Raw genomic sequence first — 20,223 nt, 5'->3', positions numbered from 1 at the left:
CTCTTGGTTTTGGGGGGGTTTTTTCCCCCCCTTCAACTTGCTTTGAATGTGGTTGCAAACATTGATTCCCAGAGAAGTGGTCTGAGGTTACGGCCGAGGCACACATGGGACATAGTCTGACAGGGGAGTTACAGTTGATGACAGGACGCTTGTGCTGCAGACCCTAAGCAGCTGAAAAGAACTCAGGCCAGTTCTTAGGCTGGGAATGGAGACCTCCTGCGAGAGATGAGGAGCTCTGCGGGAGTGATGGACTGTAATTTTGAGGGAGTCTGCAGAAGAATTACCTGGAACCCAGTAGAGACCTGAACACTTGTTGCCTTAGTTGCGCCCTCACTTCTACTTCATGTATCGCCTTCAGCTCTGAATAGCAATATCTTGACACTCCCTTTTCTGTTTATTCTCAGATGATAAGCACCTTCTGTGAGACTGGCTCTTCGTTCAAAGGCGTAACATCTCAGGGCCTGGGGACCCAGGTGCCAGGCAACTCGGGTGACTGAGAAAAGGGGGCAGTTCACAGCTGTGGATTTGGTAAATGGGAACTACCAGTTTCAATTTTTGAGTTGTAACCAGTTAATCTTCCAAGCACTGAAAATAGATACGCTATTGAAATAAGATTAATTAAGAAGAACAGGAGGGTAGGTGGAAGGGAACCAGTGGTTATGAAGTCAAACTAAAATGGTTGTTCCTTATGTCTAAGGATCTTAAAATTGTAGCTAGGACACTGGGAAAGTCCAGTGAGTCATGAAGGATTGGTTATAGCGATGTTATTGTGTTTCTGACTCCAGAACATGAGATTGGGAGCAGTTTCTTAAATATCAAAAAATGTCATTTAGGACTACCGTTTTGCCCACGTGGAAATCCTACTGCACGTTCTTCCTCAGGAGGTGGTACAAACTGAAAATGCTACTACTAGGTTCAAAGCACTGCTGGGTTCAAGAACGTTCACAGTGAATGGATTGCTGTGGAATCCATAGCAGGATATTAAAGCAAAGCAAGGCACTTCGGGGAGGTCGCCTTCGGGAGGGTAGTCATTCTCTCGCAAACGCCCTCTTGTACCACGGGACTTGTCTTATCACATCCATCACTTCCTCATTCCTGACTTTATTGGGAGTCTCTTAGAGCTGAATCTCACTCGAATTTCTTTCGCCAGTTTTACCGCTACCAGATGAGAACAGTGCAAAAAAATAACTTCTTCTAGAAAAGGAAAAGTATGGAAACAACCCCTGCAGACATTGCCACGGGTTTTTTTTTCCTTTTCTTTTTTTTCTTTTTTTGACTCTTCTTTACTCATGCCTCCTCTTTTCGGCAGATCACCTTTTAAAAAGGCCATCTAGGGCTTTTAAATTGGTGGAATGCCTGTGGGAAAACAGGAAACACAGAAAGTTCGAAGTCATGCTGATGCGAATCCCAAACCCAACTCTTAACTGAGGGTGTAAGGAGAGGTTCGCTCCGTGTCCCTCGTCTCTGAGAAAGCTCTTGAATAAGCATCTTCCCGCCATGGGAAACTTACCATCTGCTCTGGTTCCTTAGCTCCTTTTAAGGAAGTTTTATTTGAAAGGTCATTTCAAAGTTCTATGTTCACATTTCGTCTAGCCCAGTTCATAAATTTTAAGACCATAATATTTAAAAACACGTGAGAACTCCATTTGCTAAAATGACTGCCTCCTTGGCACGGGCTAGAGGGAAATATTTAATAATAATTATGTTCGAGGCATTATGCCTTCGCCCTCACCCTGCATTTGAACTGTGGTGTTCTAATAATAGAACCGTAGAGTTTCCTTTAATGCAGGCAAAGGGAAACAAAGGCAAAACACACAGACCAAATCAGGAAGCCGCTGGCATGTGAACATTCCCTCGTGTGTATAACAGTAAAAAAAAAAAAAAAAAAAAAGCAATATTTAAGGCACAATCCAATATTATTTATAAACGAGCTCCATCTCTCTCTGATGGGAAATGACTGAAAATAACCAGTTCCGCTATTTGGGAACTAGTGATAGCCATTTACGAATATAAAATAGCAGGATGATTTTTGAAAAATTTGTACATCAGTTTTTAACTTGCAACAGAAATCATTAATAAACTGAATAAGCAGTGAGTTCTATATTCTGAAGAAATGTGTGAGTCAAAATGTATACTGATATTTGGCAGTTACACAGGGGGCATGGAAACTCTGATGGGAAGTGTGTCCAGAGGGCAGTGACCTTCTAAAGCCGGTATCAGTTAAATGTCTACATGTCAGCAAACATGTCGGCATTGTTGAGGCCAGGACTGGCAGACAGTGCCCTGGAGTACTTCCCCTTTTCCTTTTAGGAAGTAATGCTGTGGGTTGCTTCTGTATTACTGTTCACCCACTTGCTCGTTTGCCTGCGTGGTCTGCATCTTATCAGTAGAACCCAAGAGAGTCTACTGAAAAGGGATTAAATAATAAGATCGTTCAGTGAGGTCAACGGTGGTCATTGGCATTTCAGAAAAGCAGTAATTCAATTGGGCGGTACCCATAAAAATGTTAGCGCTCTCTAATGAAAAGGTGCAAATGAAAAATATGTGTATCTTGACTACCAGGGGAAAAGTGAAAAAGAGTGGAATCTAGTGATGGAAAGGCACTTTCATGCTCTGCTGGTGGAAGTGTTGATTTTTATAAATATTTTGGATGACAATTTAGCAACCTGTATATCAAGAAACCTCTAAAAAGGCCATGTCCTTTGAAATCTGCTTCTCTTTAGCCTACAGAAATAGTAATTGCACATGTGCACAGATACATACGTACAAAGATGCTCACTGCCTCAGTGTTTATAAAAGCAACAAATTGGAAACAACTTATGTGTTCATCAGTGGAGGAACTGTTTAAATTACATTGCAGCTTTTAAACATGATGATACAGAGCTTTTATATCAAGCTAGAAAAATGTCTGTGATGGGTGTTTATAAAACAGTACGTATAGTGTGGTATCATTTTAGTGAATGTGTGTGTGTGTCTGAGAGGGAGAGAGACATACAAAATATTAAGAGGTTCATCTCATCTCTGGGAGGTGGGATTACATATATGACTTCTGTTTATTCCTTTATACTGTTCTGTGTCTTCAGAATTTTTTGTATTGAGTTTATATTATTTTTTATCATCAAAAAAAGAGAAACAATTTTTTTCCCCTAAGATAAAAGTAAACCAAGCTCCTGCTAAATACTAAGGCTCAGCACAGAACTCTGGGTGGAACCAGAGCTTGGCCACTGGCCTCCAGAAGTTAATAGTGTGGTTAACAGAGTGAGGAGGGAGACTCTGTGATTGGCACACGTGTCGTTCTGGGTCACTCCTGAGTTCGTCTTGATTGTCATAAAGTCACCAACAAGGAATGTTCTCGGGACACCCTGACACACTGGACTCTGTAACTGACTTGGAGCCTCCACTTCTAGATACACCCCCTCCTTGAATGAACTCCTTTTCCACGGCATCTCTTTCCTATCAACACATTCTTGAATGTCTGGTCAAAAACATGTTTGCTCATCCCCCCCAGCGTGCCATTGACTGAGCTGACTTCCTGGACGTTCCCTCCTGGGTCCCTGCACTTCTCCTTACCCTGTTTCTCACATGGTACTTCCTTTTCTCCCATCCCTGCTTCTCTTAATACCAGCCTTCCCACCTTCAGCATCCAGCCTCCCATACCTGCAGGTCTTGGCACTTTTCTTTGTACTTTGAGTTTTCTTACTCACTCTGTATCTCAGGCTTCCAGGCTTCCAGGCTGAGGAGATGGTCTAAATCAAAGGAAGAAAAATTGACCTCATTTTGTCTCTGCAGTAATGCTGCATAACTGTGTAAAGGAAAAAAAGTTCCACTATTATCTGTGCCTTGAATCTGCCTGGACTCTGCTAGAGTCAGGGAAAACACTTCAGAAGATAATCTCATTTATAACTGCATGGCATATAGATAAAATTTCATTTATTGTCTATATTTTGTGAGATCTAAATATTTACCTAAAGGCTTTTGCTTCTAAGCTTTTGTTTCCCTAGAACTTGCTGTGTGTGGGGGTTCAGGGTTTACTGAAAAATGGAAAATCCTATATTTTCACTTTAGTTTTCTCCTATGATTAAAGTTCGGGGGTTTTTTTCTTTCTGTTGTGCTCTTCTTGGAATTAACCACTCTGTTTTTCTAGTCTTAGAGACTGTAGAGAGCCAGCTTTTTTTTTTTTTCCCGCATTCACATATCAATTGCTCTTTAAATTAATTATGTGAGTGTTTTGACATTGTTTATTTTTCATAGTGTAATCTCTCAACTTTCATTGCTAGACAATAAACCATTCTCATGTCCTTCTTCATGTGAAGGTTGAGACCATTAACTCAAAATACGCCTGAAAATTCTCTCCAGTCTCACAGTAAATGACAACCATATCAGGGCAGGACTAGACTGGATTTTCTAGAGATCCAATCAGATGGTATCACTTGCTATACAAGGCCAAGTTTCCAACACCCTTAACATAAACAAGCGTTGGAGCAAAGATCCCAATCTGATTGCTTTGTATCCAGATCTTGTACGAATAATTCAAATTGAGCATTTTAAGCCCTAGGAGTAGATGTCTCTGTTGTGAGATGGGACTTCCAGTCTTGGTTTTGCAGGGTTTATTTGAGGACACGTTTTGTAGACACTTGAGAAGCGTGAGGTTGGACAGAGGTTGAGCAGCAGGCTATTTCCTGGACTCACCAAGTGCTGGTGCTGGGAGGGTGCTTAGTAAGGGTGCTGCTCACCTGCAGCAGACCTAATGCCACCGAGAAGTTACAGTCAGGCAGCCCTTTCCCCACGTCCTCTCCCTGCTCAGCCATTCTTTCTCTACCCAGAAGACAGACCTCACCATCATGTAATCATCATGTGACCCTTCATATATCTGAAGCATCCTATTCAAGAAGTTTAATGCCTTACTGCATTCTGAGATTTCTTTTGAGAAGTTTTCTTCCTGAGTAATTTCAGTCATCCCTTGGTATTCACAGGGGATTGGTTCTAGGACCCCTTGCGGATACCAAAATCTTCGGATGCTCAAGTCCCTTCTATTTAAAACGGCGTAGTATTTGCATATAACGAATGCCCATCTTCCCATGTCCTTTGTTCATCTTTAGATTAATATAATACCTGCTACAGTGTCAGGGCTATGTAAATAGTTGTGAATACAATGTAAATGTTATGTGAATAGTTGCTGGCACCTGGCAAGTTCAAGCTTTGCTTTTTGGAACTTTCTGGAATTTTTTAAAAAATAGTTTTAATCCAAGTTTGGTTGAATCCACAGATTCAAGCAGAGTAATTTTGCTGCTTGCATTTTTAACCTAATTTGGTTAAGGAGGATCCTCCCCTCTTTGGGCTCTTTTGTTGAAGGAGATGCCCTACAAATAAGAGGAGGAGAGAAGCCAGCTGAGAGGAGGAGGGAGACCCGGAACACATCACTGGAGTGAGTCACACCTGACCTTTCTTCTTCCCTCGCTCCAACACTACTCTGCCAAGCTCTTATTTCTCAGACCAAGCATGTCTTCTCTTCTTCCCAAGTATAAAATATCAGAGCCAAAAGTTAAAGACAGAGGTAGTTAGGTCAGTCTTCCACAATGGTCATAGCGTTGTTTTTGTTTATTTTGAGATAATGACAAATGAACACAGTCTTTTTAACCACTTCAGTCTTGAAGGTACAGCATGAGGTCAGGTTGCTGCAGATGAGTAAGTGAACGCTACATGGTGGAATCTAGTATCCTTGGGATTCTAGAGGATGGTGGCCATGAGCAGATAAAATACAGACTCCAAACTGTCATCAGAAATTTACTGGATCGCAGATACTAACCACTATATGTAAAATAGGTAAACAACAGCTTTCTTCTGTATAGCACAGGGAACTATATTCAATTTCTTGTAATGAGCTGTAATGAAAAAGAAATTGAAAATATGTATTATGTACGGGTGTAAAAAAATTGTTTAATTAAAAAAAATTAATGCATCTCAGAAGTGTGAAAAAAAAGAAAGTTATGGTGGTAAAATAAGGTGATTCGTGTACTAATTGATGCTGAATGCAGAGAATTAATCACATTTAATGATTAAGTGGTCCCACCAAATGACTGCAAAGTGCAATCTCTCCATGAATTTTTAATGAAAAAAATGGAAAAATTTTAAACTATTACTTGTCAGTTAAAAAGTATTCTGATCCTTAAACAACAAAATTCACACAAGTATCCTGACCCAGCTGTGTGAGAAACACAAACTGAAGTCTTTGTTTAGAGCAAATTAAAACAGTTCTATCCAAATTCATATGATAATAAAGATGGTTTTAAACTGTATTAGGTCTGTGTTCTGCCATTACGTGTTTGTTTTTAAGCCACAGGGCATTTAAGATCTAAAGACACATTTATCTGTTCTCCTTGCTAGGACTTCGTTGTTTATTTTTTGCGAAGAGTGAGGGGGTTATCTTTTGTGGATGTAGGGACAAATATCAGCCACCAGTGTATCTTTTGTGTGTATTAATGCATTTTCTGGCATTTGTTTGAAGTTCTAAAATCACACTTTGTCTATAGAGTGGTGAGGTCCAGAGAGAAGTCATGAAAACTGGAGAAAATTTAGAAAATATGACATAGAAAGGATGAGATTTTCATAAACAGTGTTTTGGCTTAGATTTTTTTTCTCTTGTTAAATGAACTTCAGTCCTTCAGATAGGTACCTCTGGTTACTGTGTTCATTTCCAAACTTGATACTTTTTTTTTTTTTTTTTTTTTTTGCTGTATGAAGTGGGAATCATTCTGGGCTAATTGTGTTACAGTCATACTGCTGGTACTTTCCCATCTGTCTGTAGAATGATGCTAACCTGTTCAACTCAAGGACTTCCTTTCACCAAGGACAGACTGTGCTTGCAAAGACGGTGACCTTGCCCTCTTGGTCAAGTAAACAGTAATAGATGCATTTGTCTTTCTGTATAAACATTGATGTACCTATTAAGGGTAGAAAGTAAACACTTACAAATTGGCATTTTTCAAGAAACTGTACTAAAATTTGTTTTTCTATTCTACACAGGAAGAATTTAATGGAAAACCTGACTCCCTGTTTTTCAATGATGGCCAGCGAAGAATAGACTTTGTTCTAGTCTATGAAGATGAAAGTAAAAAAGAGACTAATAAAAAGGGTTACAATGAAAAACAAAGGGTGAGTTTTTTAAATCCTATTTTCCTTTCTTTTTATTCCTTATAATATTGTGAAATGAAAAACATAAAGTACTGTTTTTATGTAAGTGATAAAATGAAACTGGGGTTTGAAATACCATAGAACAAACACACCTTCATACTTTCTCTGTTCATCGTTCCCTCAAGGTCTGGTAACAAAATTTTTTTTTTTTTAAACTTAAGTTTGAAACAAACTTTCTTATGCTCTTAAGCTGAAGGTAGACTCTCTTCCCAGGAATTGCACTTTCTATCTGTGGAAGAGATTTACATTAAACGCACACTCAGCTATTTGCAACCAGGTATGAAAAGGAACTAATGATTAATGCTGACAGCCAGTGTAAAAACAACTAGCATTCAGGGTGTGCATGTGGCATGCATTTTCGTATTTAATTCTCAGAACAACCTATCAGGGGCCTATACCATTCTGGATGACAGAGTCAGCCTTAGAGAGGTTAAATGAAATGACTGCCCAAGGTCATGGACTCTAGTCTAAGAGCTGGTGTTGCTATGGTTCAAACTCTTGTCTTGAATCTCAACCTGGGCCCTCGAGCTCTCCTACTTTCTGTCACCTCCCTTCCTCTCTTTCACTCATGGCCAGTCAAGCTGCTCCTCCTCCCCTTCCCTTTGCTAACAGGGCCATCTTTATCTCAAGACACTGAGCCATTTAGTAGGCTAGGGTTATAACAACTACCTGGAACTTCTTTACCAGAACATAAATGGCATTAAACTAAAACAGGTCAAAAAAAGAAAGCATACCTGCCAGTGTCACTTTTACCCACTTTGAAAATCACTCCTCATTCTTTGTTTTTGTTTTTTCTCACACCCGTGCTATATGGGAGTTACACACACACCCTTAATTGTCTTTCTTTGAACTTTCTCTCCGAAATCTATCATTCTTAAATCTGTCGATTTCTGCCTATTCTTTCAGACCAAGTGATGAAAGCTGCTTAAAATGAAACAATCAGTCCTATTTTATTTGGGTTTTTTTGTTTATTTTGGGAAGGGTAAGTTCCAAGGCTTGTATTTGCATGGTGTCACAGAATGAGCCCAGGCTCTGGAGCCTGACATTCAAACTCTAATCCTGCCAATGTATTATTTGGAGTAATTCTAGTTGAGGTAACAAACTAGCCCTGAATTACAGTGGCTTAACAGCATAAAGGTTTATGTATTGCTCATGTCAGTCAGATGTGGCATCCCTGCTTGGCACAGCGGTTCGTGGGGATGGGTGGGGCTCTGTTCCCTGCAGTCATTCAGGAACCCAGGCTGACACAGAGGCTTTGCCGTATTCAGCAGGTAGTTTCCGAGGTCACCCTGGGTATCAACATAAGTGTTAGATAGGATGAGAGCAGGTGAAGAAAGTTCTCATGCTTCTTCCCCTCTTCGGACTGGAAGCGACTCTATCAGTCGTGTTCACATTCTGCTGGTCAGAGCTCAGGAAGGTGGAAAGTAGTCTTTGGCTGGGTAGCCATTGCTCAGTAGGAACTCCACATTATGAAAAGGGAACACAAGCTTTTGGCGGACAGCTGGCTTGACTTTGGCCATAGCTGCTAACTGATGGTGTGACTGGGGTGGGTTTCCTTATCAGTATCACATTTTATTATTACTTTGGGGATGCCTGTTATTTTTACATTTTGACATCTCTGAAATCAGGGTACATCTTACAAATAGTGTATCATAATTTGATTGGCTGAATTTTTTCTTATTGGTGCATAAAATATTGGCTCACGAAAGAACTGATGGCATCTTAGATTCAGGAAAATGGGAATCCCAATGCCTCGCCCCTAGGATTATGGTTAGAATTCAATAAAATATTATACAGAGAGATGTTATATAAATTTTCAGCATATATTAGATAATAGATATTCTTCACTTTTATCTGGAGTTTTCTTAAAACAATGCACTGGTATGAAATGGCGTGACTCTCCTCTGTTATTATACAATTTCATCATTAGAATGAAACAGCTTAGAGTATTTTATCATTTTCCTGTGGACACTAAGACGTCTTTTGTGCAGTCAGAGTCACCATCATCAAATATTCATTAAGCATCACATGCCGATAGAACTGGACCCAGCGCTACATAAAGTAGGGTAAACAAATGTAACCCATTACAGTATAAAGGAAGCAGTTCTGGTTTTAGATGAAAGGTGCTCTGCTATGGTGAAGGGGCCCCAGAGCTGCTTACGTGATTAATAAGATCTGCAGTTGCTCTACACAGAAATGTAGGTCCCTGGGTAACTCTTCTAAACCAGGAGGGGGGAAAAATGAACAATTTTGGCAATTCCTGAACTTATTGATTGGTATACCGTGATGTTGGTTTTCATAAGCTGTGCTTTGAAGTGTTTTGAGTCTCTATTTGTACATATTATTCAATATAGATTCCACTAGAATTCAAAGTTGAGCTTTGGAATCACATTTTTATTAACTGGAAAAACATTTGTGAGTTCTGTCATACTCCCTGGAAGGCCTTATTCAGAATTTAGGACAACACCAAGGAAAGGCTATTTCAAAATCCTCTTTTCTTTGAGAGGGAGAAAAAATGATGTCTAAATCATATTGACTTTCTAAAACAACACTAAGGTTGACTTTGCCAGAGGCTGATCTAAAAGTATTGTTGCATTCTTTTTAAGAGATGGGGAAAGATAGAAGTGATAGGGCCTTAAACATCAAAAACATAATGAAGAAAAGGCTGCCTCTTTACATGAGCCAAAGAGAAAGTATTTTTCTGGCCAAGCCTCCAACTATCATGCAACTTTGTCCCCTCATATTAGTGAAAATACTTCAAACCTCACGCCTCCCTTTAAAAAGCATAAACTGTTTACATTTAGATTACGCCTCGGGGGATGGTGATCGGTTGTTCCAGTAATAAAGCACGCATTTTGCCAGGACTGCTGTTCTTGGCACAGAATCGGTTCGAATGTTTTTGTTTGTTTTTTTACTGCGAGTAACAGGAAAAGCAAACTCAAAATGGCTTAAATGCTAATAGGAAATAATAATTCTCTCGTTTAAGAAATAGCCCAGAGACAGGAGCATTTCTGAGTTAGAGGATTTATTGGCTTAGTGAGGTCCTCAGGGATCGAGGCTCGCTCCATCCCATGCCCCACCGTCCTCAAAATGTTGGCTGTTCTTAAACTGGCTCCACTTTGTTGCAAGATATTTGCCGCATCTCCAGGCATCCAGAGGCAGAGCGAATGCTCCTTCTTATGGTTTTTTTGAAGGAGGAAGAAAGCTCCCCTAGAAGGGCCCTACGCAGACTTCCTTTCACATTTCGTTGTCTATCACTGTTCCATTCCCAAACCAAATGTGGGCAAGATGAATGGAGTTACCATTATGAGCACAGACTAATCAACACTCGTGTTTCTTCTCTTGAATCACCTGGTCACCCAATATCTGAAGACCCATCAGGCTTTTCTTAGTGATGAGGAAGGGGAGAAGGGCTGTTCAGTAGGTAGCCAGCAATGTCTGGCACAGCACGTGATTGAATATATCTACATATGTTTGATCTATATTGGGAAGAACAAAAGTGTTTTTATTAAAACAAATTCCCAAATACTTCTGCAACTCCTCCTGCTCCATTTTGTTAGTAATGCTTCTTTCTTCCATTTCCTTTTTCTAGAACTGCCAACAAGTGGCAGAGCTGATTTAGTCTGAATTTCGTTTTGTCTGTCACTTAGCCTCCCTTGAAACAGATGTGCTTATGACCAAGTATTGGTATAATTCAGATGATGGTGAAAGAGGGTATAAAGGTCTAGGTAGCTCAAGAAAGGTCTAGATAGCACAAAACAGTGCAAGCAATCTCAAATGTGTGTAATTTATTTACTTTTTTATCAGCAGAATCCGTTTTTAAAAGCTGATAGAAAATTGATTTCCTCGAAGTGGATGAAAAGTTTGTACATTGAAGTATAAATTTGTATGGTATATCTGACCTTAAGAATTCTTAGTTTATGGCGGAACAATCTGGCCAGTGGGGACTATAGAATAAGAGAATTTCCCAAAAAATGAGTGATCGCGTTAAATTATATCCAAACTTTCAATAAATGTGAGACAACTGACTAATTGGTTACAGATCCTGTGAGCTTTTTAAACTGCTACCCGTTATTTTAGATGAGTTTTCCTGAGGCTGGAACTGTTTACCTAAAAGCTGGATGAGATCTCTTTGGAAATGTTTAAAATTTCATCAGACAGTTCTAATATGATGAACACAGTATGTCGCTCCATTTATTGACGTTTTACATTCTTTAGTAAGGTTATAGTACTCCCTATGAGGATCTTATACATTTTTATCAACTGTTTAAGTTTTTGTTACTGTTGTCAGATAACATTTTAAAGTGCAGTTTGTGATTTATTATTGTGTACATTGTTAAAAGAGAAGTCTGTTCACTTTCCTAAGTTCTATCTAGGAAACTTGGTAAACTTTTTAGTTCTAATAGCTTCTGCTGCTTGTTTAAAGTTTTCTCGAAAGAAGACCATATTGTCTACAAATGACAGTTTTGTTGTACCTTTCTTTATACTTCATTCTTTTTCTTGTCCAAGTGCAATGGCTGGGACCTCTTGAATAAAACCAGTAACATACAGTAGTCACGACTGTATTTCATCACTGTTCCTGATTTCACTGGGAATGTTTCTGAAATTTCACCATGAAATATCATACGATCTATAAATTTTTGGTAGCTTTCTTTTAAAAGTTAAAGAAGTTCCCTTCTAGTCCTAGATTGCTAGATGAGTTTTTATAATGGGGTTTTAAAATTTATCACATGCTTTTTTTTTTTTTTTTTTTTTTTTTTTTTTGGGTATCAAGGTGGTCACATGGCTTGATTTCTCATTAAGTCCCATATGCATTAAGTTTGTGATTATTTGTGGTTAATAACATGATAATTAATGGTGTAGATAACTCAGACAACATTATTGTCTTCAGCATGCAGTGTATCATTTTTATAGTCTTTACTTATTTGTGCTAATACTGTGTTAACATAGGTTATTTATTCATTCATAATTCATTAAAAAGTATTTGAGGTCACTTACAGAAACATACCAAGAATAAAAGTAATTAGATGAGGAAATCAGAGTGACAGAAATGTAAAAGCCAGAAAAATAAAATGAAGCCTTGTGTCAAAGTAATAAACAAAATGATTTATTATCAACCATAAGATCCCTTTCAGAAGGTAAGAGTTCAGCTGCAGATTTGCCTCTGAGTTTCCTAGTAGCCTAAGAAATAAGGGGATATTACCAGTAACATAGTCTAAAGCTTCAACACGATAAAAACAAAACTGATTGTTCAAAAGAAATATGATGTTTTTATGTCTAAAAATTCCCCCAGAAGGAAATTTATCCCGTGGAGCCTCATAAAGGGAAGGCATGACTCAGTCAACTTAACATTGGCATATGTTCTCCAAATAGAAGAAATAAAGGGATGGCAGAAGGGGATTATAAAGAATCAGAATAGCATTTTAAAATTCCTGGAAATGACACATTTGCCACAAATAGTCCATGAAAAATATTAGGCTATATGATGGCAACCAGTGTTGGGCGGTTTCACTTGCTCAGGTAACTTTTAGTAGGTGTTAAATCTTCTGTTTTCGGAAATGAAATCAGGTTTAGCTGCACCTTCTTAATGTTTTAGACGAAAGCAGAGAGGAGCTCTCTATATTTTTATCTCTTTCCTTGACACCCTACTTGCTTATACTAAGATTGTAGGTTAAAAGGAATAAATTAAATTAGAATCAGCAGTTTCAAATTACAGCTACGAAACGTGTTGCTGGTATAAGCATATTCGGTTTTATTTTTGAGTACCCAGCACAAGAGCAGTGAATCCAAATCTTGCTTCCTGTTTCCAAAATGGGAAGTGTCCTTGGGCCCAATCCTTAAAAACAGGCAAACAAACAAAGAAGACTAGTGAAAACCTGAACAGTAAAATCTGATTATTTCATTTCATCTCACAAAGATGTGGAGAAGAGAAAACCCTTTTCCTGATCGGTCCTTGTGAGTTGGTTCTGAATGATGAAGCTGTTATTTGCCCTGGTCCCAACAGTGACCTATGTCTCACTTTTTTAAAGGCTCATCTGTAAAAGGGTGAAGGATTGGGAACAATCAACAATACTGAATTCTCATAAAAAACAAGCTTGAAGGGGATAAATAATCACAAAGAACAGCTGCTTATGTGCACACAAATGATGTGTCCTAAAAACCAGTATTTCTCAAACTCTTCTGATGGTAAGAGTCCTCTGCTTTGCTTATTAAAACTAGATAATTCAGGCTCCATCCTGGCCCTGCTGAGCCAGAATCTCCAGGAGAGGGGCCCCCGAACCTGCATTTTAAGCAAGCGCTCCATGTTGTTCATATAAGCGGGTAGGTTAGTTTGGAGAACACTACCCTGAGATGTTTACAATAGTTATCTCAGCAGAGGATAATAGGTGACTTTTTTTTTCCTTCTCAGAAAATTTCCAAGTTACCATTTGCTTATTTATTTTTGTAATTACACCAAAAATGTTAATTTAAAAAGAAAAGTTGGAAAAGAACTTCAGCTAAATATTCACTTCCATTCTTTGCCTACTATGTAGATGCTTGTCTGTTTTCTGTCCCCGTGTGAACGTACATTATCTGAGTTAAATTCCTCATCAGATTGGTCCACTAGCATTAAATGTTTTATCACCCACATGTGAATTTAAATTAAGTCCCCATTAAATAATTTATTCCTGCTTACCAAACCTTGTTGAGCACGTGATATATAACTAATAAGAAACATTTAGAGTAATTAGACAGTAATTTTTTTGCTCAAATTAAGTACCTTTGGCTTAGTTCTTATCCATCTTATCCATATCCGTAGGCGTAACAAAGACTGGCAAAGTTGAAAAAGACGATGATGTGACCATCAGTATTTTGCCTAACAAAGCTGGAAGAATATTTGAAGTTAATCGATGCCTGTATATCATTAATCCCAACTGATTTGTGCTGATTTATTATCATCACAGTGTATTCAGTAAAACTGTTTCTTGGACACTGCAACCCCTGCTTTTTATGCATAAAAGCTGAGCGACGTAAAGAAAATCGTAGAAATTGGTGTTTAAAATCAGTGTTATTACTGTGTAATTCACAAGCGAGTCCTTTCCAACAATGACTTTATTAAGCCAAATGAGATGTGTAATCTCAGGTGCTTAGGGGACAGAAAGCTTCCTTAATTATGCCAGTCTGTCCTTTGTGATTTTGATTGCTTTATTCTTTTTTCTTTTTCCTCTGACAGCTTTATTAATCTCTCAAAAGAAGTAGGAATAAAATTTCCCATTTCTGGGGTGGGATAAATGATCTTGTCCTTCTTTGCTTTGAACCCCCAGTACCTTTCTCCACCAACAGTAATAGATCACATGCATCTTCCTGTGATGTACACAGGTCTTTAATGATTATAGTCACTTTGGCTTTCCTAGAAAAAGGTAAAAAAAAAAAAAAAAATCCAGGTTGCAGTGCCAGTGAATTTGATCCCCTAGAGATAGAGGCATTTACAGCATAGTCTAACGTATGACTGAGCTTTTTTTCAGAGCCAATAAGTCTGGTACATTCATTTTGCGCTGCCAAATACAGATCGTAGACTAGAAACATAGGTTAGGTTCTTATGTGTAAGGTTTCCAACAAGGCACATAGATAATTTTTAGTTAAGAATTGGGTATCCTCAGATGTTCATTTATTAAACAAATATTTATTGAGCAGTGGCTACGTCAGGCAATATGCAATATTAATTTTCTTTCATTTTGAACATGGAAGACAGCTCTACCCTAACTTTTTTAAATGTCAAGAACACTGTTACTTATCCAAGTGTAAATGCTATGAAGAAGTAAAGCTGATGATTTCATATTAAATAGATTTAAGCAATCTTTTCTTAAGTAAGCAGTCTTTTCCTGATACGTGCCTGTATGACAAATAGGGCACATATGCTAATTTACTTTAGCTACCTGACAAACCGAGGAAACTGGTTTGATCAATTTTTAACATATTCCACTAGTTCTTTGTGAATTGCCACGCCAAAGGGAAATAAGGAGAACTGTCTTATTAAAGTAACACTGAGGTGACTGATGAACACATTTAAGCAAATAGAAATGTCCTGTCCTTGATTCAGCTATTCAAGTATTTATAGTTAGCAGTAAAATAGAGGGCGTCATAAACCAACTCCAAGCTCTCCCAGTTATCGAGAGAAATCGGGCAAAAATCTCAGGGGTTCTTTGTAAAGAAGCAAATAAGAACTAAAGTAGGGTAAATTAGTACAACCTTTCTGGAAGGCAGGATGGCAATATATATTAAAGAACTTAAAATTGCATGCACTCTTTCACAGTTCTGCTTCTAGGACTTCATCCTGAGGAGGATGCACAAAGATCGTTCTACAAGGATTTTTATAATTGTGAAAAATTAGAAATAACCTAAATATTCAACTATTTGAGATTAGTTAAATAGTCTGATTCTGTTTTGTATGCACATTCATTTGTATTATTTTTTAAAGCTCTATATATCGGTGATATCATATAGTACTTGTCTTTTTCCGTCTGACTTATTTCACCAAGCGTAATATTCTCTAGGTCCAGCCACATTGCTGCAGGTGGCGATATTTTCTTTTTATGACTGAGTGATATTCCATTGCACACACACACACACACACACACACACACACACACACACACACCCCACATCTTCTTAAGCCAGTTGTCTGTTGCTGGGCACTTGGGTTGCTTCCATGTCTTGGCTGTTGTAAATAGTGCTGTTATAAACATTGGGGTGCGTGTATGTTTTCAAATTAGAGTTTGTTTTTTTCCAGATATATACCCAAGAGTGGAATTGCTGGATAATATGTAATTCTACTTGTAGCTTTTTGAGGAATCTCCATACTGTTTTCACAGTGGCTCCACCAATTTACATTCCATTCCCACCAACCGTGTAGGAGGGGTCTCTTTTCTCCACATCCTCTCCAGCATTTGTTATTTGTAGACTGTTTTGATGATGGCTGTTCTGACAGGTGTGAGGTGATACCTCATTGTGTTCTGATTTGAATCTCTCTGACGATTAGTGATGTTGGACATCTTCTCATGTGCCTATTAGCCATCTGTGTGTCTTCTTTAGAAAAATGTCTTATGACATTGAGGTCTTATGCTCATTTTTTAATTGGATTCTTTTTTTTTATATTGAGTTATATGAAGTGTTTGTATATTCTGGAAATTTAGCCCTTGTCAGTCGTGTCATTTGCAAATATTTTCAGCCATTCTCTAGGTTGTCTTTTTGTTTTGTTGATGGTTCCCTTTGCTGTGCAAAATGTTTTAAGTTTGATTAGGTCTCATTTGTTTTTGCTTTTCTTTCTTTCTCCTTGGAGACTGATCTAAGAAAATATTGCTATGATTTATGTCAGAGTGTTTCCCCTATTCCATTCAAGGAGTTTTATGGTGACATGTCTTACATTTAAGTCTTTAAACCATTTTGAGCTTCTTTGTGTATGTGGTGTAAGGGAATGTTCTAATTTCATTGTCTTGCATGTAGCTGTCCAGCTACCCAGCACCACTTGATGAAGAGACTGTCTTCTCCATTGAATATTCTTGCTTCCTTTGTCATAGATTAATTGGCCATAAATGCTTGGGTTTATTTCTGGGCTCTCTATTCTGTTCCATTGATCTGTGTCTGTTTTTGTGCCAATATCATGTGGTTTGGATTACCTTAGCTTTGAAGTATAGTCTGAAGTCTAGAGGAATTATATCTCCAGCTTTGTTATTTTTGCTCAGGATTGCTTTGGCAATTCTGGTTCTCTTGTGCTTCCAGATAAATTTCAGGATTATTTGTTCTAGTTCTGTGAAAAATGTCAGGGGTAATTTGATAGGGATTGCATTAAATCTGTAGATTGCGTTGGGTAGTATGACCATTTTAACAATATTAATTCTTTCTTTAGAGAATGAAAAGGGTGTACATCCATTAGATCAAAGAAGGTAGTCTGAGGACCAGGACAACCTAGTGGCATAAGGAGTCAAGAAGAGGGAGGGCTAAAAGACTCAGCATGAAGATCCATTTCCTGGAGTCCTGGTAAAATGGTGTCATTGGCATCCCAATGGAGGGATTAAGATGTCACCGGGCGCACATTGTGGAAGCCAAGTGTGTTGAAGTTGCCTATTTTTGTTCAGATGTTTGGCATTTAAAAAAAAAAAAAAGAAGTCATGAGCCTCTAAAGCTTACAGGGTAGAGAAGGGTTTTCTTTGTTTTGGCTGTTTTTTTTTTTTTTTTAAGGAATAAGGGAAGCTGAGCAAACTTGAAGGCAGAGAAGGAAGATAATGATGGCTAACGTGTCTACAGGGCATATTATGTGTCAGCATCATGCTGAGGGCTTTATACCCCTCATGGCATTTAATCCTAAAAAAAAAAAACCCTCAAGGTAAAGCTCTTTGTCATCCCATCTTTGAGACGAAGCCACTGATACTTGCAAAGTTTATTTGCCCAGTGTTGCAGAGCTAGCAAATGGCAGAACCAAGAGGTGAATTTTGACTCAGAATCTAACCATTATGCCAGAAGAAAAAGGAAAAGCAATACTACAAGAGCTAGAGGGGCAACTGTTAAACTGAAATCTAAGAGTGGAGAGTCCCATGAGGTGATGAGGAGTTATGCCCTCAGTTTCGAAATCCCACCATGGTCCCTCCTGGACCACGTCTAACTTGCACTGTATAGCTTATCATGGTCACAGTCAATGCAGTTGATACAACCAAGACAGGCGTAGTTTGTGTTCGGTATGTCTGAGTACAGAACTATCCTCTTGTGGGGCTGGTTCATTCCAGGTTCTCTGAACCATCCCCCTTTTGTCATCTTGTGATTCAGACTCCAAGGAGTCTGGAAATCACTTCCTGCTCTGGATGCCCTGGAGCCATTTGGTGCTAGCATACCTCAGAACTCAGCTATGTCTCCCCTTCTCCATCATGTCCTGTAACGCTCGTAAGTAAAAGTTCATGGACAATTTGGAGGTGTTGGGGCTCAGGGAAGAGGAGCCCAGTTCCTCCACTGCACTAATCTGTATTCCTCAGTCAGTTCCTGTGTAACAGGCAGCTATCAATCCACCATCCACACTCACTTACTCATTCTTTCACCAGACATTTATTGCATGTGTATTTTGTTATAGACCACTTCTTAGTGCTAAAGAGATGAAGATTAAAAGACAGACATCTCCAGGAGTGGGAATGGTAACTCCACAGTAGCCAGGGCTGTGGAAGAATTTAATAATCTTAAAGATGGGAAACATTTAAGGTGCTTGTTGGCTGAGTGAAAGCAATGAAGATAAGAGACTGGAGAAAAGAAGCTGAAGCAAGCTTGAGGAAAGATAAGAAAAAGATAGAATCTCCTGACACCCAGAAGAGAGGTGGCTTCCACCTGATTATGAGTAGGAAGAAAGACACGTGCTGGCATTCACCAGGCGTGGCTGCCGGTTGAGGAATGAGGCGAGGTCACCTGCAGAGTCTGCTGGCCTGGGAGTCAGGTGTCAAGGGTGAGGAGCACCTTCAACATTTGAAACCTCAGTGGAAGTTCCTCAGTGGAAGAGTGGCGGCCAGAAGGGGGACAGTTGTGCGTCATGGTGGGCCTGTGATGGGAAATTCTAATAAGGCCAGCTAGTATAGCCACGTGATGTCTTTCTTATCAGCACTTCATTGTTCGTATACCCATTAAGCCACCAGAGAAGCCCCTGTTCTGACGGATTCTCCTCTTTAAAGTAGAAGGACATTTGTTCCTAAGAGCTAGAATCCTTGGGTCTGAGCCTTCACGTCCTACCTGCACTTATTCCTAATTGACTTCTGGAGGATACAGAAGACAGTTGGAGCCTGCTTATGACCCACTAGTGAGACAGTCTGGGTTGCCCCTTGTACAGCCTCAGGCTGAGTCACCTCCCCTGCAGGAGAGGAAGTCAGAGTGTCCGGTCTAGGAGAACACCCCACCTTCCACTGCACAGCGATTTAGGTTTTAGGCTAGCAGGTTTTCCCTAGTTTGTGGTTACTCCATTAGGATTCTTGCTGACAAGTAACAGAAGTGAGCTCTAATTTAAGCAGACAAGGAATTTATCAGAAGAATGTTGGGGAGCTCACAGGCTCTTTTGAAGGGTTGGACAAACAAGCCTGGAAGCGGGGAGGGTACAGCTCAGTGGTAGAGTGTGTGCTTAGCATGCACGACATATGGGTTCAATCCGTAGTACCTCCTAGTACAAAAATAAATAAACCTAATTACCTGCCCCAATTTTTTTTAAAATTAAAAGATTTTTTTTAAGTTAAAAAAAAAAAGAATGTCAGATGTCCATTAGAGTGCTATAAATACATGAAGTCCTGTTTTGGGGAAAGTTCTAGGTCACTGGACGCTGAGTTTCTCTGTAGTTCCTCTACAGCAGATTATTTTAAATTCTTTGAATCTTCCACACTTTGAAGGATGGTCTCAGGAAATGTTTGTGGAGTGAATTCGTAAGTGTTTGTTGAGTATATTCTTTCAACACACATGTACTGGGCATATACTCTGTGTCAAGCACTCTGTCAAGTGTTGTTTGAAAGATCAAAAACGCTTTTACAGAATAGGAAAGAAACAAGCCATCAGGAACAGGGACTGGGCGGCCATGCAGGAATCAAAATATGAAGATTAGGGTCTCGAGTGAAGAAACATAGCTTGGGTATGAAGCAGGGTGGGTCTGAAACTGCTTCCCAAGTTGAGGTTGGGGATAGGGTGGGTTGGGGTGGAAAAGGCTGAAAAACATAGCCGGTGAATTGCAGAGATTGGGAATGTGGGGGGTGGAAGGAGGCAGCTAGAGCGGGCAGCCACCTGCTGGGAGCGGAGTGGGAAACCCTCACCTCCAGCCACCCCACCATGGCCCTCATCTCACTGGGCTAGAAATTTCTAAGCAGGTTTGGCTTATTCATTTATAGGGAACCCATAGCACTTGTCGCCTTTCCTCTAAGTGACTATTATATGCTCAAGTCATAACAAGCAGTTAAGTGTATTATATCTGTAAAGCTCTTAGAACAGCATGGTAAGGACTATGTCACCATTTATTAAATATTTAAAAATAAAGCAATATTCTGT

General features: G+C 39.2%; 1 protein-coding gene across 3 annotated transcripts in view; it reads left to right on the top strand.

Moving 5' to 3' along the window:
- The window catches only part of ANO6 (anoctamin 6), a 187,002-nt gene that overhangs the window by 98,970 nt on the left and 67,809 nt on the right, over positions 1-20,223 (top strand). For all 3 annotated transcript variants that reach the window (XM_045523605.2, XM_010964168.3, XM_045523606.2), the window contains one exon: positions 7,024-7,152. In XM_045523605.2, coding sequence (XP_045379561.1) covers positions 7,024-7,152 — 129 coding nt within the window. The remainder of the gene's footprint in view (positions 1-7,023; positions 7,153-20,223) is intronic.

This window comes from Camelus bactrianus, chromosome 12 (assembly GCF_048773025.1).
Source record: "Camelus bactrianus isolate YW-2024 breed Bactrian camel chromosome 12, ASM4877302v1, whole genome shotgun sequence".
In the NCBI taxonomy this organism is placed as follows: Eukaryota; Metazoa; Chordata; class Mammalia; order Artiodactyla; family Camelidae; genus Camelus; species Camelus bactrianus.
Note: the sequence above shows the minus strand (reverse complement) of the source record. Positions and strands in the feature narration are given on the sequence as shown.